This window comes from Styela clava, chromosome 13 (assembly GCF_964204865.1).
Source record: "Styela clava chromosome 13, kaStyClav1.hap1.2, whole genome shotgun sequence".
Lineage (NCBI taxonomy): Eukaryota > Metazoa > Chordata > Ascidiacea > Stolidobranchia > Styelidae > Styela > Styela clava.
This window is the reverse complement of record NC_135262.1, coordinates 10,718,468-10,742,432: the sequence shown is the minus strand read 5'-3', so window position 1 is coordinate 10,742,432 and position 23,965 is coordinate 10,718,468. Positions and strand designations below refer to the sequence as shown.

At 35.5% G+C, this 23,965-nt stretch overlaps 1 protein-coding gene across 2 annotated transcripts; it reads left to right on the top strand.

Moving 5' to 3' along the window:
• Positions 1-48: 48 nt before the first annotated feature.
• Positions 49-21,635, top strand: LOC120333398 (uncharacterized). Of its 2 annotated transcripts, XM_078119101.1 has the most exons (18): positions 49-174; positions 1,261-1,472; positions 6,277-6,661; positions 6,732-7,774; positions 8,245-8,321; positions 12,540-12,668; positions 12,737-12,970; positions 13,235-14,317; positions 14,917-15,107; positions 16,472-16,571; positions 16,668-16,751; positions 16,966-17,124; positions 17,515-17,682; positions 18,740-18,814; positions 19,815-19,889; positions 20,099-20,221; positions 20,327-20,407; positions 21,425-21,635. In XM_078119101.1, exons 1-18 carry the CDS (start codon positions 128-130, stop codon positions 21,632-21,634), a joined length of 4,476 nt encoding a protein of 1,491 aa, XP_077975227.1. In that variant the 5' UTR covers positions 49-127; the 3' UTR covers position 21,635. The 2 variants fall into 2 exon arrangements, with proteins under 2 accessions (XP_077975227.1, XP_039256756.2); XM_039400822.2 differs by lacking the exon at positions 18,740-18,814.
• The last annotated feature ends 2,330 nt before the right edge of the window (positions 21,636-23,965 follow it).

The window sequence follows — 23,965 nt, the reverse complement described above, 5'->3', positions numbered from 1 at the left end:
CCTGTCATTAAGTATTCTGTTTTTCTTTTTCATAATGTTGCACTTGCAAAGCATATAATATATCAGCTTTATAACTTTAAACCTAATATATATATATTTGTATACTATTTTCACGTGTTATGCGAAGATGAGAAGAATTAGAAAAAGCAAGGGAAGAGACCATTTGGATTTCAGGTAACATATCCGTACTTTGCTTGTTTAATCGGATTACAGCAATGAGTTCGCGCTTCTCCAGTATCTCTAAGTAGCCTACAACAGTATAAAAACTTCTCGGTTTTGATCGATTCGAAAATAACTATCTTGACATGTTAATCATAAGATCACTTCCAGAAAATCTGTACCCTAATGATTTCATGTGTAATGTGAAAATATATATTATATATTAAAAAAGAGAAGTCAGGCAATGTTGAGTATATAAAAAGGAAAAATGTGTTGATTCGTCCAGATCTAGTGGATGTGTCATTAAATTTATTCCAAAGTTATCGTGATATATTCTACTGCATATTTTTGTCACAGCCTACATGGGAGTTAGTACGTAGAATAGAAATTTTGGTGTATTTTTTGTCCACTTAACGCACTTTTCTGCATCTTCGCATAAAAAAACTTTTTTTCGTTGGCTTCGCTATAAGCGCTAGTTTGTGGTTTGACAAAAACATTGGTTGGACAAAAATCATTTGAGATGCTGTTCAATCACGGTGAGAAGGTCTTAACTACATTTAACTGAACCAGTTTTCGAATAAACGTACTTGAACATACCACACCCCTTCTTTTGTACCACTTCAACGATTTGTCACGCTTGGTATCAGTTGTAAAGTAATTCCAAAGTAAGTCGTGTACGTGTGACATTACGCAGGCTTCCTTTGCAAAATTCATGACGTCGGGCAGTTCAGAGAGTCTCAACGCACTAGGTTATTGATCTCGATGCCGCCGAGGTTTCTTATTTTCCCATGTATTTCCCTGATGGCCGGTCAAGAATCAAGATTCCACTTAGTCTATCGATTAACGGATCTTAAGGCTCCGGAATATCATCACGATTGAGACACCCATTTCATCAGTCATGTATGGATCCTCAGATGACCAAATTTAAATTTAGCATTGTATGCATATCGAGTAAAGAATTAAGTATTCAAACAATTGAGCTTACGGCACCTTATAAGCCTGTCGGTAAGCGTTTAAATATTAATGCACATCACAGCGCCAATGTACACTACAAATCTCACGGCCGTTTGTTTTTTATGACGTCATATTCTCGTTTTTCAGTAACATGGAGATAGAAGTACATGCAACCGGCGGAGTTGCGGAAAGCGCGCGAATAGAAAAGTGCGGAACGACTACCAGCTGTCGTAACATCGACTGTGAAGAAGATTTTAGCAGGACTTACGGTATTTGTGTGAAAATAAGACCAGTACGAAGAAGCTGTTCACAGCCTTCCAGATTAAGACGAACTATCGAGGAAACTATTATGGAAGAACGTAAGTTATTTAGTATTTACTATTTTTTAACATTTTTGGAAGCCATGCAATAAATTTTGGTTGAAAATTAATACCGTTATACTTTATGAGAAGAAAAAGTACAATTTTAGATTTAGTACGAAGGAATATTCAGAAAATTGTCGAAAGCAAAGGTAGCCACGAATTGCCACACAGTCAGGGGTGCTTATGATTAATTGATCCGTTTCTCGCCTGCGTTGGCCACAATACTGCAATATTAAATAAAGTTTTAAGAACAATTTTCGTTGTACTGTACTTCAATTTATTTTACTATAGAAACCAATGTTTCACTAATTGTAAAACTATAAGAGATATCAAGCGATAAGCTTTCCCGAGTAGCATAGTAAAATGATACACTGATGAATTCAATAAATATCGATTTTGCCTACCCCCGTTTGTTGCAAGGCTGTTTATCTGTGAATAGCGTAAGCCGTACGATATCGATGTTTGTGAGCGTGAATGTGCAATATACTATACTACGCAATAATCTATCGTCATCTGGTGCATTCTGAAAGAACACCTTATGAACCAACCAACTACTTAGTAAACAAATTGCATAGAAAGTAAAGGGTGGGAATTGTTGTGCAAATAAATCATATTAATCGTTTTGTAACGTACCTATACCTTTTGAAAACATTTTTGTATCATCTCTTTGGTGTTTAAAAGAATATTACTAACATAAAAATAAGCATATAAAAGATTCTATATTTATCTGGTATTACCTTCAAGAAGAATGTAAGCATTTTATTTAGCAATCAACTATTAAACAAGCAAGGTTTATTTGCTTCTCGTCAATATCGCATTCCGGTCAAATGTCATTCGAGAATATCTTTATTTCTGGATCAACACAGTATATCCATGACATTCAAATACGCATGTTGATTGTGCTATATCGGTGCAATACGAGCCATAAATTCTTCAAAAATCTTATCGGGCGTAGTTATATCACGCAATTAACGAGCGCTGAACCAGCATATTTGAGTTGTCATCGAGTATTCAGCCACCTTGTTGGCTTAAACGGCGTTCGACGAACAAATCACGCACGCCAAATATTTCACGGAGTAACTATTTACTTTTACTTGTAACTGAGGCAAATAGAGGACATAATTCCGCGTAGCCTGGTGTAATATATAATGTCGTTCGACAATTTTATGACTCACAAATCTAGCTTCATTCAAGTTCATTATTTTAGTTAATTCAACAAAGTAACGTAGCCATTCGAGTCTTATAATTCAAGAAACGCAGGGATAGTGTCAGTTGTTAATTATTTAGACGAATTCTTATCATTTCGTTTATCCAGCAAGAAACGAGAAATAACTAGAACGGATGCGTCATCTGCCTCTTATTCGACCCGGAATTATGTAAACAGATCTGCATATGTTGTACGTTAATCGCTTGTCGGCTTCTTAATTCTTATCATCGTAATTGTATATATCTTCCATAACAAGTTCAGTCCAATTCTTCTGTGTAGGATAAAACTTTCATTTGTATATGAATATAGTTGGATTGGTGGAGAAATTCAACAATTCAAAATTACTACAAACAAAATACTATTATTTTTAGTGCAATACCACTTGGTAGCTTCAAAATTGTGTTCTAGTTTTCCTATTTGTTGTCAGAGTTGTACTCGAAATTTGGGTACTCCCGAAGTATGTGAAGTGTGAACCAAGATGGCGGACACCGGAACGTAGTATGTGTACCAGGTTAGGGTTAGGTCATAATTTTATTCCAATTTTCCTTATTTTAGTTCTATTGCGAGTTCGGGGACTAGCCACGACTCGGTGACTTTCGTTGGATTTTTTACTGAAATTATGGCGTAACCCTAACCTGGTATACATACTACGTCCCCGTGGTCGCCCTCTTGGTTCACATACTTCGTGAGTACCGAAATTTGGACTTCAAATCAACCCTACGAGCTACGAGCCTACGACTCTTATATAATTTAAAAACGGGCAAATTTTATATTTACGCTGATTATTTCTCAACGAATATTGTCACATAGGTTAGTCGTCTTGGCTTCACGTCAATGGAATCTCCGCGATTTAATTTGTCAAATAAAATTTTGTCTCAATGAAATTCAATAACAATAACCGTCAAAAGTGGGCGGGATCTTGTTATTGTAGGTCACCAGCAGGTGATCGCGTCTGTCAATACCGGGAGTTTTAGCGTCTGTGAAGGAGTCGTCGTATTGTCCCGAGTCGTTTTTATTTTCACAAGATTCAGAGTAGAGTTTCAGATCAGAGCGAGGTACATAAAACGTTGAATTCGACGGTCGAAAATAGTACTGATATGTTATAGATCAGATAGCGAAAAGGGTAATATACATTTGCTGGGAAGAGAATTTAATTTAGCTCCAACAAACAATATCAGCAGGTAATAAAACATTTTTTGTCATAAAACCTTCGCCATATTGAAACAGTTCGAATCTCAGTTGACCGCAGTATCTGAGTTAAATGAACCTGCATGACCTCAAATGGAATTCCAGATTAATTAGTGTAGAAATAATATTAATACTAGCTTATGACAAGTGAACAGAGGATGAAAAGTAGTCGGTATCATTAGTTGGGATTAGTAATTGCTGTTCGAGTATGAATAAAACTGGAACAAAGCCTATCAAATCTTTGCGGCCAAGTATTATTCTTACGTAACACGCTATTTGTATGTTTTTTTATGAGTAAGACTTGGCCATTGATAACTTTCGATGGGCAGACTTGTTTGTTTTATTTATATTGAACAACAAATCATAAAAATTTACAAAAGATTTTTCGCTTAGTTAGCAACCTGTAGTTTACACCCTGGGGCGCGGTAAAATCTCAATTTAACGGTACATTAGAGCAACACATCGCTCGCACAGAGTCAGAATTACGTCGGATTGGTAGCAGGAAAGAATCAAGTCAGTATAGGAGAGTCAAGTTTTGCGTGATGAATTGTATGTAATATATATGTTAAGTGTTCTATAATATAATATTGCAAGATTATCCTTATAAAATATTCGCCAAACTAATTGCGGACTTCACTTGAGCTTGAAGATGTTTTCTAAATTCTCGGGTTTCTAGTTGCTCATTACCCATGCATATTTTAAAAACGAATTCTTATAAGTCTGTGCATAGAAGTTACAGTGTTACGAACGCTATATTCTCATGGCATTTTCATTTTTAAAATGTAAACGAGCTCTATAGATGTATAATATGTATGGAGTGCAATTACGTATGAGTGTGATTATATAAATTGTTTCTGTGATAAGGCTCAACTGTCAAAGCAAAAGAGAACATATTATATTCTATTGCTATTGGTTATTCGAACGCCCATAACTAATTTCCAGCGACAGACCTCAATCGGTTGCCAAACGCAGAATAGCGCAGAGGCTACAGGTGATAGACACATCCCGAATAAACAAAAGCTGCAATGCTCGACTATATCGAAAAGAAAATCAAAACGAAGTACCGGTACGATCCATAGGACCAATTCCTGTCCAAAAAAGTTTTGTGTCCACTCCGATCACTGTAAAAGATTTTTTTTTTTTGCAGTTTTAAATCAAATTCAAGTTGAAAATTGATTTTGCGAAATTTCGAACTACTTGATTTAACTGATATTCATCACCTTCGAAATAAGCATTACTTGAGACTTTTGGGGAAATAAGAATTATTTTAAATATTTAAGATTTCACTTATACGTCAGGCAACCTACCAGATAACTTAATTAATGGCCAGTATTGGCCTAAAATAGAATTTCGAGTTATTATAGAAATGGCAAGAAATAGTTACTAATGACGGAAAAAAGAATGATAAAAGAATGGATACCCGTTTTGTGTGAAATAAAATTGTACCGCTCAAGTGATATTCATGATTGGATTAGAATTCCGAGCTCACAAAAGCCGATTAAAATACGATATAAATAATTCTTGAAATTTTTTCTAGCTAATCTTGAAATAATGTCGCTTGTATATATTGGTTTCTCATTAATATATACACGTAAAAAAGCGTGCCGTTTGAAAAATTAATCAAATATAAGGTTGCAGGCTACAAAAGGCAAGAGAAAGAGGTATTTAGCTGATATAGGAACCCTATATTGAGTCAGAGTTTCTCTAGAGATATACGGGAAACTTATGTTTCTAAACAGCCAACAAACCACATGGCAATAAACCAGGAAATATACCAAAACAACTTTCAAGTTTACGTTTTATATATTTCTTATATTCTTCACTTCCAAGGTTTCAGTGACTCATTTTAACTTTGCTTGTTGTCGCTCGCTCATTAGTTATTATGACAATATATTGTTTTCTTCCGTTGAAAGGACATTGAAAATAGCCAAGTATATAATTACTATTTTTTATGTATTTTAACATTCTATGCTGTCTACTTAATTTTCAGTTGCAGTCTGTGGTTCGTTCTTTATGCATTTCAGTTATCTTTAGTTTAGGACAGGGGTACCTACACGTTTCAAGCCGTGCCCCCATTTTAGAATTTGTCTCGCGCCCCACCTCAAAAATATCTAGCTAACAATAAGCTACAAATAACAGATCGTGAAGCAAAAGTATGTTTCATTCAAAAATACGTGGATGGAACCTATAAATAATGAAATAAATGAACAGTTTTAAAATGTAAATACCCAAAATAAGGCGGGAAAGATCAAATCTAATTAAAATATTTCTATTTTTAATTAGTTTCACACCCCCTCAAAAAAATGTCTCGTCCATTATGTGAGGCGCGCGCCACCGTTTGAGAACCACTGGTTTAGACGGTTCGTAGTAAATAATTCTTGTTTTTATTTTTATCCAATATATCAGCTCAATTAGAAAAGGAAGAATCAGTTAAAGATGCTGAACAAGATTCTGCAATTGGGATTGGAAACAATCATTCGCTAAAATCAGAAGACAATTCAGTTTCTCTATCATTAGACGCGACACCAACCACACAGGAAGAATCAGATTTAACTTGTGATTTATCTGCATTCTCTTCTATTATTGAACAAAAAAATGATCTATTTGACCAACTAGTTTCTCATTTTGATAAACGGGATAAAAACGATACGCTATCTACCAATACAAACAGAGGAAGATCTCGTATCAAGCAAATCCCAACTCGCAGTTCTTCTTTCCATCCAACAAGAAGACGAATATATAGTTCGCAACACACTGTTGCCAGATTAAAGCAGAAAAATAACATTGGCAGGTATGTATTTCATCTATTCAATACATTTTTTCATTCCACCCTGCTAAATTCAGTGTTCCCGTTTTTACAGTACCGACTATCTAAATGTACCAACTTCTAAATCTGTTGGATATAAAAGACAAACTTCTACTCCTGAATCGAGCTCAACAAATTTAGAAGAAAGTTCGAATTCTAATCTCGGAATATCCAGAATACGAGCGTTGAGCACATCTAGTGTAGAAACTTCAAATAATGATGAAGAACTAAATAATATTCTTACATCAGATTCAGCCGTGACGTCATCTGATCTTCTTGAAGTCAGCAGTTCAGTAATAATTCATTCGGCATTACCAAAACGATTCAACAACGAACTCTACCGTCAAAAGTCAAACTCTTGCCAAACTTTAGATAAACCTAGCAAAAATCGAAAATCGGCACCTGTGTTTTTGAATTCATCCAGTACCAATATGTTGCGTTCTCACCCCACACATCGTTCTATGACCCCGGATATTACGTCACAGCGGGGGCGTGCGTTTTGTTTCAGCCCTACCCCTAACGGACTCCTTAGCCCGAGTGACAGTAGGGGTAGCTTAGACAGGATGACCGCGGATACGATAGATCGACGTCGTGTGCGAAAAAGGGCAAGTGATAAATTCAATGATACCATACAAAGCGTTGGACAGTTATCGGAGAGGGGAAGCAGTTTTTCTTCTCTCCCACTGCGTTCTAGAAGTGTTATAGGGAATATATCGCAAGATTCTGATCAATGGAGCACTAGTTCTTTACATGGCGTAGAACCAGCCCGGGACAAACCTAAAGAGTGGTCCGAACCTACAGGATTTTACTTAGACAAAAACGGTCGTGTTCGTCAAACGAAAGACCACCGGAATAACAACAATCCGCCACCTTCTCTTCCGCCCGATTGGCTTCGAGAACGTGACGTCACTACATGCTCCGTTGGGTCATCAAATAACGAGCGTCTGGTACCCTCGGATGTCGAGAATTCAGATGTAGCGCCCAGACCGCATACGCCAGATCTCGTTCAAAATACGCAGTCGAACGAAGCTACGATGCAGACAAGTCAACATGAATCTTCTGGAAGACAATCGGCTCTGGATATCGCCCTTCATGAAGGTAATTGTTTGAACTATAAATGATTGCTTTATTATTTCCGCAACTATTTATGATTGTAGAATAACATGTAGAAACGATTATTATGACATTGACGTTTATTGGCATTACTAAACTTATCTTATTATAAAGAAAATATTGATGACCCTTTCCGGCTATCACTCATTACCGATTGGAGCTAGTGCTAAATAATAAGAGGTTTGCATTTCTAATTACCATCGCAATGACGGGAAACAGCATTCTTCTGTATATCCCATAAATTACCAATTTTCTAATTGTATCTAGTCTACATGCTGTTTGTAACGAAGCCTTGTCGAAAAAACTTTAATTATGTGACAGTAACGACCATAGGTTACCAAATACGGCTTATAAAACGGTTTTAATTACTTTACTACATTCTTAAAATTCTGAAGAATGGTATCTAAGCTACCGTTTGAGCGATGTGGACTCACTTTATGTTTTGCTCACGACAGATCACGACTCCATCATGAGATTGGCAAAAATTCGGGAGGACGAATTCACAATGAAATTGATATCAGCAATGAGAGAGGTATAATATATATATTTATGACTATAGTATTCGGTATTTTTCGTGTAAAAGTATTATAAATGACAAGTTGAGGTAGAGTTACAGGGATATTTATACCAATAGGCCTGATAGCAACTTTGAGGAATTTTAATTTCATATCACTGTGGTAATAGTATATATTGTTAGATGAGAAGTAACTTGAGCTACCGTAGATAATATTCGATGTAATGCATGTAAATGATATCAATATTTACAACTTTCGGCCCAGAGGCGTTAAATAATAGCAACAGTATTCTAAGAGAAGCATAAGTAATCATTAGGTAAAAATATGTTATCGTTGGGTGCTTGATATTTCTGTTTCTGATGTACGGAAGATGTGGAATTATTTTGCGTAAACACGGCGAACCATTGAGGTTGTGTACATACCGATCACGCAATATATGAAGAGTTGTGTTGTGAAAGTTCGTTTGGCGTTGTCCGCTTTGAGATAGATGAGTTAGTTAGAATATAAGTACTGGATGACCCCCAAAAATGAATCCATAACACTTGAACTTCTGTTTGTGTATGATTGTGCCCACGAGTTTTAGTAATCTAAGACGCTTTGCAAAATAAATTTATTCTCAATAGCCTATGTTTCGCGTGACCTGGTCGCTGTTTTGGTGGTTTTTCTTTTCTGTACTACAGACTGGCGGTTAATGCTTAGTACAGCTAATCGCAGTACTGCGTCATAAAATCAAAAAGGATATGTTTATCCTCCCTCCGACTATATTATTCTGGCAAATTCACTTCATTTTATTGTTGCGATTAGGACAGTACGAGAGGTGTTGTGCGCGTCGATTTTCCAGTAAGGTTTTCAAATATTGTTTTTTTGATCGTTGTCCTTCTCGTATTGTATTGTTGTAATTTGTGATCCCATTCTCGTAACAGTTATGCATACCCTGCAGCTACTATTATGTTTGTTTGTTGAGGCAATTGTGATATATTCTCACGGTACGTGCGCTTTCGAACGTAGAAATCGTCTTCATTTCTAGTATAAGGTAAATAAAGTTTATTAAATATTTCGACCATTTGTTTCATCTTTAAATGATTTGGTACAGTGAAATACGAATGTAAATTTGGAATGACATGTAATTTTCAGGCTTGTATTTTTGCGAAAAACGCTTTATTGTACTATCAGTTCTGCCCACAATCTGATAAAATAATGGGCTATACGTCGAGCGTTCTCGTCGTTTCTAAATTACACAGTACAAATACACGGAGAAATTGAACACCACCCTCCTGTCTTTATCCGACGCAAATTATTGAATGAAAGTAAAAAGCATAGTAAATTTCGGAAACTTTTTAATTAAAGGCAGGCTTCTACAGTGCGATCCAAAAAAAACAGAATCTATTTGGAACATATTCTAGAGACAGTTATTGGCGTATAGAAGTACATAAGAAACCTTTGGGTTCTGTTTTTTGGGATACCCTGTATTTGTTTATTATGAATCAACTTCGAGTTAAAGACTCGTTTAGTTTTCTAACCTGTAAGACAGACATTGAGACAACCTGTCGCTTTATTATTTATTGCCATATTCTTCACAATTACATGTTGTCTCAAAATTAAATATTGGGAATCTTGTAAATAATAGCTAAAAAGATTTATAGAAATTCTTCTAACATGGGATTAAAACTGTTTTTATGTAATCTTCTGAGAGATTTATTACAGGCGTGGTTTAAAATACCTGCGCTCGATGACAATTATGAATTTGGGCTTGACGATTGTCAAATAGAAAATGTCATAAACAACATGCCTTCGACGTCGTTACCGGTGTTCACATATTCATTGTTATAATAAGGGCATACGATAGAAAATGCCAATTTTGGCTTGTTTGGTGCCAATTTGAAAACAAGTATTATCAAGCTTAGCTTAGAACGTACCACGTTCCTAACATTACGTCATATTTTAACGATTAACAATATTAATAACAATATTCATCAGAAAATAAAAATATTCATTTATGGCTTGCATTCCTATCATTCCATAGAGATGTAATGATATTAGCCTCGAGGATACATAACAACGATTACCGTATCCTAAAGTTGAACTTTTATAGAAAAGGCTGATAAATCCTTCGTGTTTTCGTTGAAAATTGACCAGAAATCAACAATTCAACCAAAATTTCACTTCACTGTAAATATTTGTGTGACAATTTTCTGCATTATTATGAATGGTATTGACTTAACCGATCTCAGCGGAATTTGTAGTTTTTCAGGTCTGTTAGTTATGAAAATATTGATATAAAAATTACAGGGTACGAATACACAAATTGGGGCAAAAAAGAACCCCACACCTTAATATTCTAATCCCCAACCATTTTATACGAATATCGGAAACGATAATTGAAACGGAATTCCAGGTTACGCCTAATACCATACCTGTTGCGTTTGAATATAATTTGTTATTACAGCAAATCGAAAAATGTGTAGCCATACGTGGCTATTCGTACATCGTCGCGACTCTAATTTCTAACACAACATATACGATCGATGGAGGCCATTTGCTAAATATTCCAATAGTGATTTGATATTTAAAGGTATAATTTATCACAACAATACAAAACGTTTTGCTCAGTTCGCACGCATATGTGGGAAGAATGAATGCTTGTTGAAGAATCGGAAAACTTGCGCCATCTTTCAACATTACATTAGTTTTTAAGTAAGGGTGGTAATTTAGTGAGAGGTTTAACCGGTATATCAAAGTTTTTCGATCGCGTGAAATCAAATGTTCAGTTTGTAGATAGTTGCTGTTTTTAACTACCTCGGAGTAAATTAAGTTTCGTTTCATAAAGGTACAATGGTACAATAAACAAAATTTGGAAGCATCGAAACCTCGCTTGTCACATAGCAAAATACGAGGAACCTAAAAATATTCTAACACAAGACTGTGTATATTGATAAGAAGTTGTTCCTGTAGCTCTTATCTTAATTGTCACTTGCAATTCGCGCGTACATCAAAGCGAATATATCCGGAGGTAATCAGACTGAGCTAAAACACATTTCTGTGGTGATAAGCATCCGTCTGCCTTAATTACGACAGAGACATCAGTTTTCTCGATTTGAATTTGGTACCATCGGTTTAATCGGTTTATGATTGGCAATGTAAGGGGAATGGATAAACTCTTTTACATAATGCGCATTTCTGACCACATTTGGCGAATAGCGATCTACAAAACTTGAAAGATGTCATTATAATGGAATTGTGACTTTCGTCTAACGTCTGTTGAGGTTATAAACAACATTTACGTTTACATGGTAACCGCTAAGGCCGCCCCGAGGCTATATTTTGAAAGATTTGATGATGAGAAAATGCCATATATTGCAGTTTATTATTATTTTTCTCCTATTAATCATACGTTAATGCAGTAAGTTGACTTATACAAGTAACATTAAAATTGTTAACGCCCACCGCAAACGCTTTGTATGTTTATAATGAAAAATTGGACACCGCAGTTCGTTATTGTGTACTTAAGAAACATATAACAAAGTTACATGTTAAAATATATATTGAACAGCGGTGATATTTTTCCTACAATTTTACAAAACTTTGTCTTAAAACGCGTATCTTATTTTTTATTATTTGCGTAAAGATATGTCACCATTACAAATTTACAACTCATGACGAGTTCGATCGACACTATACAATCTACTCTATGAGAAAAGTTAGCTATGACTCCAGTCTGAGAAAAATTGTTACTCCAAGATGTTGAGAATTTCGACTCCGACTCAAGCTCCAGCTCCAAACTTCAAATTAATTCAATTTTTGACAATAATTAAAAGCCAGAAACATGGGAATTTAGAATTTTGATTCGGATCGCGATTCCCGACTCCGGATTGTTTAAAAATATGACTCCGGCTCCGGATCTAGTGAATGCTAAACACCAACTGTAGATTCCACAGAATTTAGAATGATTTGCGTGCCATCAGTATGACAGAATTGGGATTCGAACCCACGCATCCATCGAAGACTGCGACCTGAACGCAGCGTCTTAGACCGCTCGTCTTAAGCCATAAATTTGTTTGACAGCATTCGAGGCTTTTGAATGAAAAGTTTCCATCAAATCATAGATCTACGAATTTGTACTGCAAGACATGATATCGAATGGACTTAACAACACTGAGCATCGTTAGCTTTATGAGATAAACTAATACAAACCCATTTCCTAAGTCATTTATGATATTTTTTCGTTTACTGTTTAGCTGAAAGACATAGCAGATGTTGCTCGTATTATTGATGAAGTAGACGACGAAGAATGGTTATTAGTTTTTATTGGAGAACTTGATCACAGGCTTCATTATTTAATGAAAGCAGAAGAGGAGGAAGAAGAGGTAACATTTCTTTCAAGTTGAATTATCTGACTTTTTCACGAAACCAACCAATATTTTTATATACGTAGAAACCTGAAGACCACGAAGCAAATATCCGCGAAAAAGCGACGATTCTTGACGTTGCTCTGGACTTGATATCTTTTCTAAAAGATCGATCGGCTTATCGAGTCCACAGATCTTCACTTGCTCTTCGTACTTCTGGCTTAGATGACGATGAAATCATTGGAGACGGTAACACAACTATTCAAAGAATGAAACAAATGGCCGCTAACAAGCCTCATAACCCGTACGATATGCAAAGGGTATGTAGATGATTGGGACAATAGACTTACATTTGGTAATATGCGATATAATGGGTGTTTAGAGATAGTGGTTTACTTTAAGTTTAAGCTATGATGTAATCGTATGTTAAAAAAATTGTGGGTCATACTCAACTATCATACTTAACTACGCGCACTATGCTTCAAAATATCTAGTCACACAAAAATGATGAACATATACGAGGTCTCTAACCCGTATTGCTACTCTATTGACGTCACGTGATATTTTATAATCATTTTCTTTAGTGGCAAAGGCAGCTTATGAACTTGGCCGGAACTTTGGACAAATACTTGTCGCTCTTGCAAAAAGAAAAAGAAGGCAGACTCGAAGTTGCTATCAATGAAAACGATGACCAACAGGACGCCCAACAATATATAGACGCTTTATCTGAATTTAGCACTGATCCAAGCGTGAGCCATCCATCCCACACAAGCAGCGGAGCTTCGATAGGCTCAGCAGGTTTTGACACTGGGAATCTGAGACCGAATTTTAATTCTAACAATAACAACAACAACAATAATAATAATACTAATGCCGGGGATGCAAATGTTAGACGGTTACCAGTATTAGATTTAAGAGACACTTCTGCCAATACAATTTTAAATCATATTGGACAAGCAGCGTATGTCCAGGATGGTAGAAATATTTTAAGCCCTAATAGCATAGACGGGGAACGGTTTCTTAGTGGTAATTCTGTGGAAAATTTGCATCGGTATCCTTCACAAGAAGAGGAGATATCGCATCCTGGATTTAATCATAATCAGCACGCGAGAGATTCCAGGTCGTTGCCTGCGTCGTCGAGGACGTCTCCAAGCAAAGCAGTTGTTTCGGCATACTGTCGCCTGGATACCGACGCCAGACGTCGATCAAAAAGTATTTCAAATGTGTCTGATTTGAATGGAGCACGACACGTGTCTCAACTACGAATTAACGTTGGGTCAACGCAGGGGCGTGGCCGAAACACAAATACGTCATCAGCAAGAAGAGCGCGTTCAGTGGAAGCTCGACAAAATAAATTTTCACAACCAAGCAACGATGAAAGCGAAAGAAAAATAATCGCCACAGTTCAAAAGCCTAACACCGGGGCTCGACCAAAAGTACGACAAGTTGTTACCCAGCCTAAGCCAAGACAGCGCAGTAATCAGCCTTTTCGTCATAATTCGAGTACGCATTCCGAAAGTTCCAGTTGTTCCGATATGGATACGCCAAGAGGGTTGAGAACACGTCATCAGCGACTGGTGACGTCATCAGCAGGCACACAATGTGATTTCGACTCAGGCGCAAGGCAAAGAGAAAAAAACGCCGAGGATAAGCTGAAACAAATGAAGGTATGTTAGCAATTAAATTATGTTATATAGCAACTTAAATATGCTTTATATTTTGCTCATTTAAAAGGATTTTGATTAGTTTGCTAATTCAAGCAACGGCCTTGCAAAGATCATTTAAAAAACTACCAACTACCTACCATCCATGCAAATTGCAATGCTATAAATCAGTGGTTACAGATATTTTCAGTGCTGTGGACTTTTTTGATAGTTTGCCTGAAGATCGTCGCTTTGAATTTGAATAAATTACAACATGAATAATTTGTTGAAGGAAAAAGCCTGAAAAAATCTTTAATATTAATACAATTTCATATGCTGTAACCTTGTTCATGGAGTTGCCACTTCTTTGACGTCTTTTGCAAGTTAATCCACAATGGCGAATGGGCAGCATTCCCTTTCAAATATTTAATTTTAACCCCATGCAAGCAAAGCTCATGGAGGGACCACTTAAAACTATCCGTAGACTCATGGGACTTCAGGAACCGCCCTTTGGCCTTTTTTGGCTTTCCTAGTATCATTAGTTTTGTTTTTATTCTCATCATTTATCTATCAACTCTATTTTGATAATTGATTCAAAAGCTTTTTAAATATATTTTTCGCAGAGAAAAGCTGATCTTCTCAAAACGGGACTCGATGAAGCCCGTCAAGAACGTGACGAGAAAGATCGAAAAATTTCAGTTTTACAAGCTCGACTTGATCGTATGAAGAAAAATTTGGTGACTGGAGAAAGCGAGAAAGGGGCGGTGGAAGAAGAAATGGATCGCTTGAAAAAATTACTCAAAGAAAAATCTGAGTGAGTGGACGATATATAGTAATTTTATAATAGTTTCAACTTTCGTTTGTCGGAGTTGATAATTTTAAACTCTTCGGATTATTTCGCGGAATTTCGGACTGAAAAATTGAATTCCAACAAATATTTAAAAAAATTTCTTTTGAAGTATGGGGTCTTTTTGAATGACTGGGTTGGGAATGGGGCGTTTCTTCTTTGTCTCGGTCATTCTGTTTTTCGAGTTTTCACTTGAATTAAATTCAACTGCCTGTTTTGTATATTATTCAATATCCAAATTCATCGTTCATCCAATATTTATACCAAGAAAATCGTACTGGATAGAGGCCTATCTAGCTCTACCGCTTGTTCAAACTCATTGCTTAAAAAAGTTCAAATTATTGATTTGGCGTTACCATAATTGTAATAGCTTTGCGTTTTGTCAGGTTTTTACTTTGAGGAATCTAGTCAAACAATAAAATTCAATATTGTTGAGTAACTTTGTTACAGATGCATTTCCTCCAAATTATCAATTTATATTTATATTAGTATTTTATATTCACAATCTGTCGATGTTATTTTATTGCTTAGCTTTCGCGTTTTGATTTTTCGTGTTGGGATTTAAAAAATCGATGCCACTTTGGAAAGACATTCTCACAAAGAATTCAGTTCCTAATACCAACTAAAATCGCTGAGACCCACACATCGCACACCCAAAGTAGCACCTAAAAGTCGATAAAACTTTTATGCAATGCGGTTCATTTGGGTTTCTTGGCATTAATGAACGATCGATGTTAATTGTCACCTCATTAGGAACCCGTGACCTAACAAGTAGATTATATATGGATTTATGCCTTGACTGAAAGTATAAATTGAATTTTATCGATCCGTTAATCGTAATACTGTGTACTTGGTTGTGGTGAGTGTAAACGTCTTAAAGACTTAGATGGATGTAGTGTCGGTTAGGTGTTTTTGTGGTGCCATTTTGTTATCCGTTTCGGCTTCAGAAGTGTGTATGTACCACTATGGAGGTGACTAATTTTGTTCGCCTACTTTACATCAAATTGTGTAAAGGGAATGAAGCCTATGGACAGGGGGTATATTCACTTGGCTAACACAGACAGTTTCCGAACTCGTAAATTCGTAATAGAATTGAAATGAGGAAAATCAGAATAAAATTACAGCCTAACCCTAACCTGGTACATGCACTACGGGAGTATCTCTGTTTTTCTATACCCGTAATGTTTCAATTTACCAGTTACTGTATTATTAACATTGTTATAATATCTGACGAATACTCTCGGAATACTGCAGCTTCACCAATATTAAAATGTACATGTATCATGTATTGTTATCTGCAATTCTTATGATTTGACTCTCTTGGTTTTTAGAGAGTCGGATGAAGAAATAGCTATTCTGAAAAAACGCCTGGAAGAATTGGAAAAAAAATTAGAAAAGGAGAGAGAGCGATACGAGAGAATGAGCGGGACAGTGAGTTTCATATAATCTTTTATGATGAATTGCGTAAGAGACATTTTGATAAAATTGTTGTTCATTAAAACCTATTTGTTCATCACTCAATTACAGGTGGAAGATTTACAAAGACAATTGATTGCCTCGCAACAAAAATATGAAGCGATTGCAGATGGGAAAGCAGAACTGGAACAAAGAGTGAGTTTTTTCTATAAACCAAATGGTTAATGTATGCATATGCCACGTAGTTTGTCGGAAAGATTTAAAATGAGAGTTACAAGAAAATACTATTGCTATTTTGGCTGCCTTTCTCATAAAAAAATAAACATTATCTGCTGATAATTTTTGCAACGCGTTTTAATTGTTGTAATTGTAATATATTTGTGTTTATCAAAACGTTTTCCTTGCTCAGATTCACGACTTAACATTAGCACTTATGCACGAAAGACAGCACAACAAGAGATTGCAAGAAGAAAATACAAGACTAGAAGACGAATTGAATTCAGCAAATCACAAATTAGAAGAAAACGCGGAAGAAGGTCAAAGATCAAAACAAGAATTGCAAACTTTGGTAACTACACACTCACAATACTTTTAATTTAAATTTCTTTGTCAGTTGCGTTGCTGTGATCTTTTCACAGATATTATAATAGGATGTGTTTTTCTGAACTACCGGACTTTGTTCGCCCAAAAAAACTTTTCATTTGTCAAACTTGGTTGTTTGTCTGTAAGCTCTCACCCGTTCACTGTCAGTGCACCTACCGGACAAAAATAATTTATGCCCAAAGTTTTCTCTCCAAGAACTTCAGTTATATGTAATTCACTATCTCATAGTTATATTCCTGGCGTATTGCAATTAACTGCTTTATCCAAATTACATACCTAAAGACCTTTTCTTTCATTTTTTTTATATATATTGTTACATTTTTGAATATTTATTATTTAATATATTTACTCCCAGAACGACGAACTCGAAGGAAAATTAGCTCAACAGAGAAATCTTGAGAAAAAGGCTTCTCACGATAAATTTGCGGCAGAAGAAAAGTCTGCCGAATTAGAAACCGAACTGGAACAAGCGGAAAACAAAATCGAAAAACTAGAAGAAGAGAATCAAAAACTTAACGACCAGGTTTGTTGTCGCGATTTACTTATTTTCTCTCGTTTTTCTGCAGTAGTATTTCATTGTTCTCCGAACCTATAGTCAGTCGCCTTTTCTCCGCTAATTTTTGCCGCGAAAGCATTGCAATGACAAGAAATTTCACTCCGGCAAATGGGATTCATGTACGCAATGGAAATAGATTGAATGTAATTGTTAGAGCAGCGCAGAAATTGATACTTTTTCTATTCCCACTACCTTTGTGTGTTAGTGTGTTCCATATTCTAAAATGCAAGAATAATACAGCAAAAATCACGACTGCTAGTCTTGGGGTTCAAAACTGAACCAAGGTCTATTAACAACCTTCAAGTTTGAACATATTGTTCCGGGATGTGAGACTTTCAATGAATATTTGCAACCTTATTACCCAATATAAGCGATAAGTTTTCTCACATATCTTCGTATTATTGACTCTTTAGCTTGATTTGCTTCTTTGAATGAGTAACAATGCAGCTTTATTTTGCAATGGTGAAGAACTAACGAAATCATTGTCGTTTACTGAAGTCAAAAATAGCAAAGATAAAACAAAATTTTTTTTGTCTTTCAAAGCCCCCGTCTCAAAGCTCTGAGGGATGGCCGGCCCTGTTATATGATTTAATTTGACTTTTGTGTTGAGAAAATCATTATTTGCAAGATAAATGATTGTTTTCTGTGTGTTGTAAACGTGAACTTAAACATTCAATCTTACTATATATGTGAATTTCAATTAAAATTTTGCCGATATCTGCATAAATTTTAGTTTGGCAAAATTAATGATTGTTCATTAATTCTTTTCGAATTGTTGCTGTTTTTCAGACGTTATGGCATCTGAAAAAACTAACCAAGGTGTATTATTAATTTTATGTGATATTCTCAAACTTGTATCAAAATTTTGTGTCGTAGCGAGGCTTAAATTTTTGATTAAGCCAAATATAAAAGATCTTGCAATCTTTTTTATGTGCGCATGCCTAAAAACCTATTTTCTTCTCTTAAAATTTTCTTCTTTCTCTTTTCTTGCATGCTCGTTTTTATTGGTCCGTCAACCAATCAGAAGCGAGAATTAGTAGAAGCTCTGTCGCACGAGCAGATGATGTCCAAAGATTTGGCTAAATGTTATATCGATCAGGTAGGTCAAGATTTATGTTGTCTCACTGCATAGCTTGCATGTCGTACTAACACATTCTTTCGTTCTGCTGTTATGTTAGGCCTATGCTATGCTTTTCAGCCTTTATATCTACCTGGAACCCAATGGTTCCCTATTGCCAATCATTCAGAAACTTTCATAAATGAGTCTTCTGCTCTTGTATTACTCTCACAAACTTAAGACGTGTCTCCGTGTTGCTCAATGAAATATTTATGCACATATAATTGTTTCAAAATTTGAATGTTTAAAGATTGCATTTGTCGCTAGAAGGCTATTACTTTCATTCATTTCGAAATTTTTGTGCCCTTCCCCGGATTCGTTTTTGTGTGCGATGACGTTATCAAAGTGGAAAATTGCGCCTCTTGTGACGGTTCCGCGTTTGTTTTGGTTTTCGTGTCCATATATTTGAGCATTGCTCACTTGTTCCTAATAGTTGTTGAAGCAAAAAAATACTCTTTCGCATAAATAATATTGGGAAATTTACACACAATGGACAAAGTCAACTCCAACAGAAACACGCAGAACTCCTAAAACCCCAATACCCTTGGTTCCGTGGAACCCCGGTTGAAAAGCACTGGTTTAGAGGGTTAATAAATTTGACCCAATCGAATGCACTTTAATTTGTTTGTTGTTCTAATTAATATGTGGTTAATAGCAATTATGTTTCAATAACAATCAGTTGCAATTATAACAAATTGATATCTTTTCGTGTTTTCTATTCTCTCTTCATTTATGCCACCACCCGGCTTTCAGTGATTTGTGCAATGTAATTATAAACTAACATGATTCTGTATATATTGTAATAATTGTGTGGTGACTAATAACAATAATATATTTGTTTGTATTTGTGACGTGTGATAAAATTGAAAGTCTAGATCACAAAAGCAAATTAATCGTGTATTGTAATGAAAAAAACTTCTTGTATTCTATATATGAATTATATGAAAATCGACCTTATTTTTCTTTCATTTTTATAATTCAGGTTGAATATTTAAATCACGAGCTAAAAGTAAATAAAGAAATGAAGGAAGCACAAGCAGATCAATATGACAAAGAAGTAATCTACATTTTTGTTCATTCGTTTACTATTCTCCAGCGATTTTACCGCTTTAATTTTGGTGCACTCGTATCAAATAACAGGATGCATGATTAGGGATTTATTTTTCTGCCTTTTATACTCCGCATAAATGTTGCTATACATTTCTGTGTATCTATATATATATATATATATGTATATAATATTTTCTTCACTTCTATTTTCTTTAGATATCTAGACTGCTCTCGGAAGGGGAAAGAAAGTCAGCAGACGACACAAATTCGAGACAAGTAAAGCGAGAGAAAGATCGTGCAAGAGAATTAGAAGAAGAAAATGAGAGATTACGAAATGAAGTACGTACTAAATATACTTTGGGCAGCATTCATTCAGTAATTATCACTCAGTAATGCCCCGTCTATTTGAGATGTAACTAAACTTCTTGCCATTATTTTAAACAGTGTGACGAAATTCGACGCAAAAAGGAGTCAAAGTCAAGCGAAACTTCGACTGAAGAGAAGTCTGTACAAGCAGAAGATACGGTAATATCGCTAAAGCTGTTTCCAATCTTTTTTCACCTCACAATTTTCTCTTCTCTCGTTTTTTCTTATTCTCTCACTTTGCCTTCTTTTATCTTTTTCGCATTCTGTTTTCTGGTATGTTTTTATTCATATGGTTGAATGAACGTTATATGTAATACCATTGCAAATGTATTATAAAAGATTTAAAAATTAAAATATTTATGGATAAACAATTGAATGTGTGTTTGTTTATGGGTGTAAATTGCGTGAGTGACACTATATGTAAAAAAGCACATATGGATCGACAGCCTGGTACTAAAAATCCGCGTTTGCAGAATTTGAAGATTTTGAGCCATGGCTACCATAACGCGAAGGGTAATATTTGGTATACAATCACAAAACAACCTAAACCGTTTGCTTTAATGGGATAATCATATTAATCGCAGCCAATACTTTAGATACACGTATATCATCTTAGTCTAGTTCCAATTACATTAACATGCTTGAACATTGCAGCACTCATATTTATTTTTGGCCTAGTGAGCTTGATTCGCACAATATACTAACATTACTATATGTGGTAATTCTACTTATCAAGGTAATTTGTCACAGTGTGTAAAACTAACCAACTCGCGATAGCGTCGAGCGTGTTTAAAAATGTGTGTTGGTGTGATAAATCCCTGGTATGAGGGAGAAATGAATGATATTTGTATATTTTGAATTCGATTATGGATATTTTCCTACTTTTTGATTCGTAAAAATCAGTAATTTACACCGACCACGTAATCAATTATAGGATGACACAAAAAACAAAAACCACGTTATTAAAAACATATTTTATTAGAAATATATCATCTGTGCAGAATTTCATAGATTACTGAAACTTTTGGGTACAATCATACACAAACAGAAGTTCAAGAGTTGAAAAGTTTTCTTCATTTTGGTAAAAGTAATTAAAAAATTTATGGGTTAGATGTTTTGATAGTTCCCTGCATGTAACAATGTTTTAAAACATCTTAACCTAATATAATTTTTCAGTCTTACATGAGAATGCGAGCATTTGATTGGTATTCATCAGAAGCACGTAGAGATGCACTTAGACTCACTGAACGTGGTCGTCAATTGGATCTTGAAACTCGAAGAAGAATGAAAATTGCGCGTGATGCTATGCACCAAGTTAATTGTTCGCTAAGAAAAGAAAATAACGAAATAGGAACAAAGAAGAATCATTCACCGCAGAAAAGATGACTTGGAATTTGAAAAAAAATTTCAATTTTAAAGTGCTCCTCCAATCGTAAATGCAGTTGGAATTCATCGTGTGTGTACGGCGTGTGGTACATTTCAGTCATATAATTTGGCAATTTTTTTGGTGAAATACCAAAAAAGATCATTACGAATAATGACATGAATGAAATATATGATAGGTTAAATATTTAGCTTTAGAATTTAGCCATTGTCATCTAACAACAGCTGGGAAATTTTGGATACCTATTAATATTGTTTAATATTTAATAACTAGTTAACATATATTCGGGATTTAAAATGCAGATTTTGTCGCAACTTTATTTTCTATACTAGGAACGCGTCGGTAACGAATTTTTTACCCAAAATGCAATTTTTCATGGTCCATTTTTGTGACACCCATGACCAACTTTTTTTTCCTATATTTTGAGTCTAGTTTGATTATATTTCTATTTATTGACCAATCGTTTTGCAGCCAATTTATTTACGATCTACCCTAAAGTATACTTATTAGGATATGATCAATAAATCAATTATTTACAAGTTGTTAGGTCCATCAGCGGCGTTAGGAAAGTTTTTTTTTAAATGTGATTCTGTTAATTAATTTTCTGTACAGTATAATATATTTTTTGTTTATCTTGACGTTTTCTAAATGTTCCATTTGCAGTCGGTAAAATACAACTCATACAAAAAAAAATTGTGTATTGTTGAATAAGTGCATATTGTCATAGTTTGGTTTTGCTACTGTGGTTGTCAATAGCGATGATTCCGGATTGGTTGTTTATTGCACCTAAAACAGCCACAATATATATATAGAACACAGCGAAACGCAGCCGACCTCCGACCCAGTGGCCGAAGAAAGAAAACGAGAAAGATATTTTCTCTCGCATGTGTAATGGATGGTCGGAGTCCAAGACCCGGTCGAGACTGTCTTAATCAAAGATCTGATAAATAGCTTACAGAGAAATACAAAAATATATTACCACATTATAAAGACAGGCACTATGGTCTGCTGGAATTGAATATCTTTTGATCACAGCAACTAAACTAGAAGCTCATTTTTTGATTTTCCAGGATTTGCGCTCGTCCATGAAAATTTCCACAAAAACTTCAAGACTCAACGGCTTTTACAAAATCTATTCAGTACAACCTGGGAGATGTAAAAGCGTGTGCTACAATGCTTTTCCGATTGAGAACTTTTGATCTAGACCAGGAGTGTGCAACCACAAGGGGTCAGCATACACCGCGGTACAACTTTTATCAGATGCAAATAACTGGGCGAAACCACTGGCCGCACCTTTATTTAACAAAGGCTTCCTAGTAGTAGCAAGGACAAAAATTTTGAGTATTATCATTATGATATGCTAGCTATTGTGGCATTGTAACGTCCTAGGCATAGATAATAAATTGGACCCAGGTATATGCTTTCCAACACAAATGGATTGAAATTACTAGTATGTACCAGATTAAACACAATTATAAACTCGTTTCGCGGGCCTCGCACCATTCAAAACTAGCACTTCTTCGAGGGCCGCACAATTTTTTCTTGTGAGCCCATTTGGCCCGCGGGTCGCAGGTGCACCCCCCTCTCTGATAACTACTCTCGAAGTTGTTTATTTGATAAATACAGACGTTATGGTACGGATGTTTCCCAGAGCATCGATTTCCCTGTTTATTTCCGTAACAATAACAAATAAGCAATAAGTCAAAAATGACGTAACAATTAAAATTAAGCGACCGCTCAGAACATGGACACTTTATTCTCTCAGATAGATATTCAAGCGTGGGTGTAAACATTGCCTCGTTTTCGTGGTTTTACGTGTTATTTATCAGTTTTCGGTTGTGTGATTGTGTTAGTTGTAAATCAAATAACAGAAGTGTCAGCATGACGTCCAGGGAGCTTTAATTTAGTTACAATATTCAAAAATTATTCTCGAAAAAGCTGCAATAGACTAGGCTAAAATTGGATATCAATACCCGAAGCGGCACGTGGCTAATTGTTTTATACAAAAATAATGCTTCTGAACGAACATACAAGAAAGCCACACTCAAATATATGGACACGTAGCGCCAACTAGTGGCAAATTCGTATGGCGTCATAGCGCAGACAAAAAAACGTGACAAAGTGACTTTTTAGAAACGTGTCAAAGAAAAAAAATGATGTGAGTGCCAGCATAAAATGCAAAACGATTGTTATGTCCACTGACGTGTCAAATAAACTAGTTTATATGTGCCAACTCTTCAAAACACTCAAAATAGGTGTCAAAGATTTTATGGGGTCAAGGGTCGGGGAATGAGGTTACCGGTTCCACAGTTTCTAATTTACGTACCCGCCAT

Excerpts from the sequence above, each read along its gene's own strand:
- LOC120333398 (XM_078119101.1), top strand. The coding sequence starts at position 128 with ATGAGAAGAATTAGAAAAAGCAAGGGAAGAGACCATTTGGATTTCAG. Across the intron at positions 18,815-19,814 it reads CTAAATGTTATATCGATCAG|GTTGAATATTTAAATCACGA; the intron begins GTAGGTCAAGAT and ends TTTATAATTCAG. Across the intron at positions 20,408-21,424 it reads CTGTACAAGCAGAAGATACG|TCTTACATGAGAATGCGAGC; the intron begins GTAATATCGCTA and ends ATAATTTTTCAG.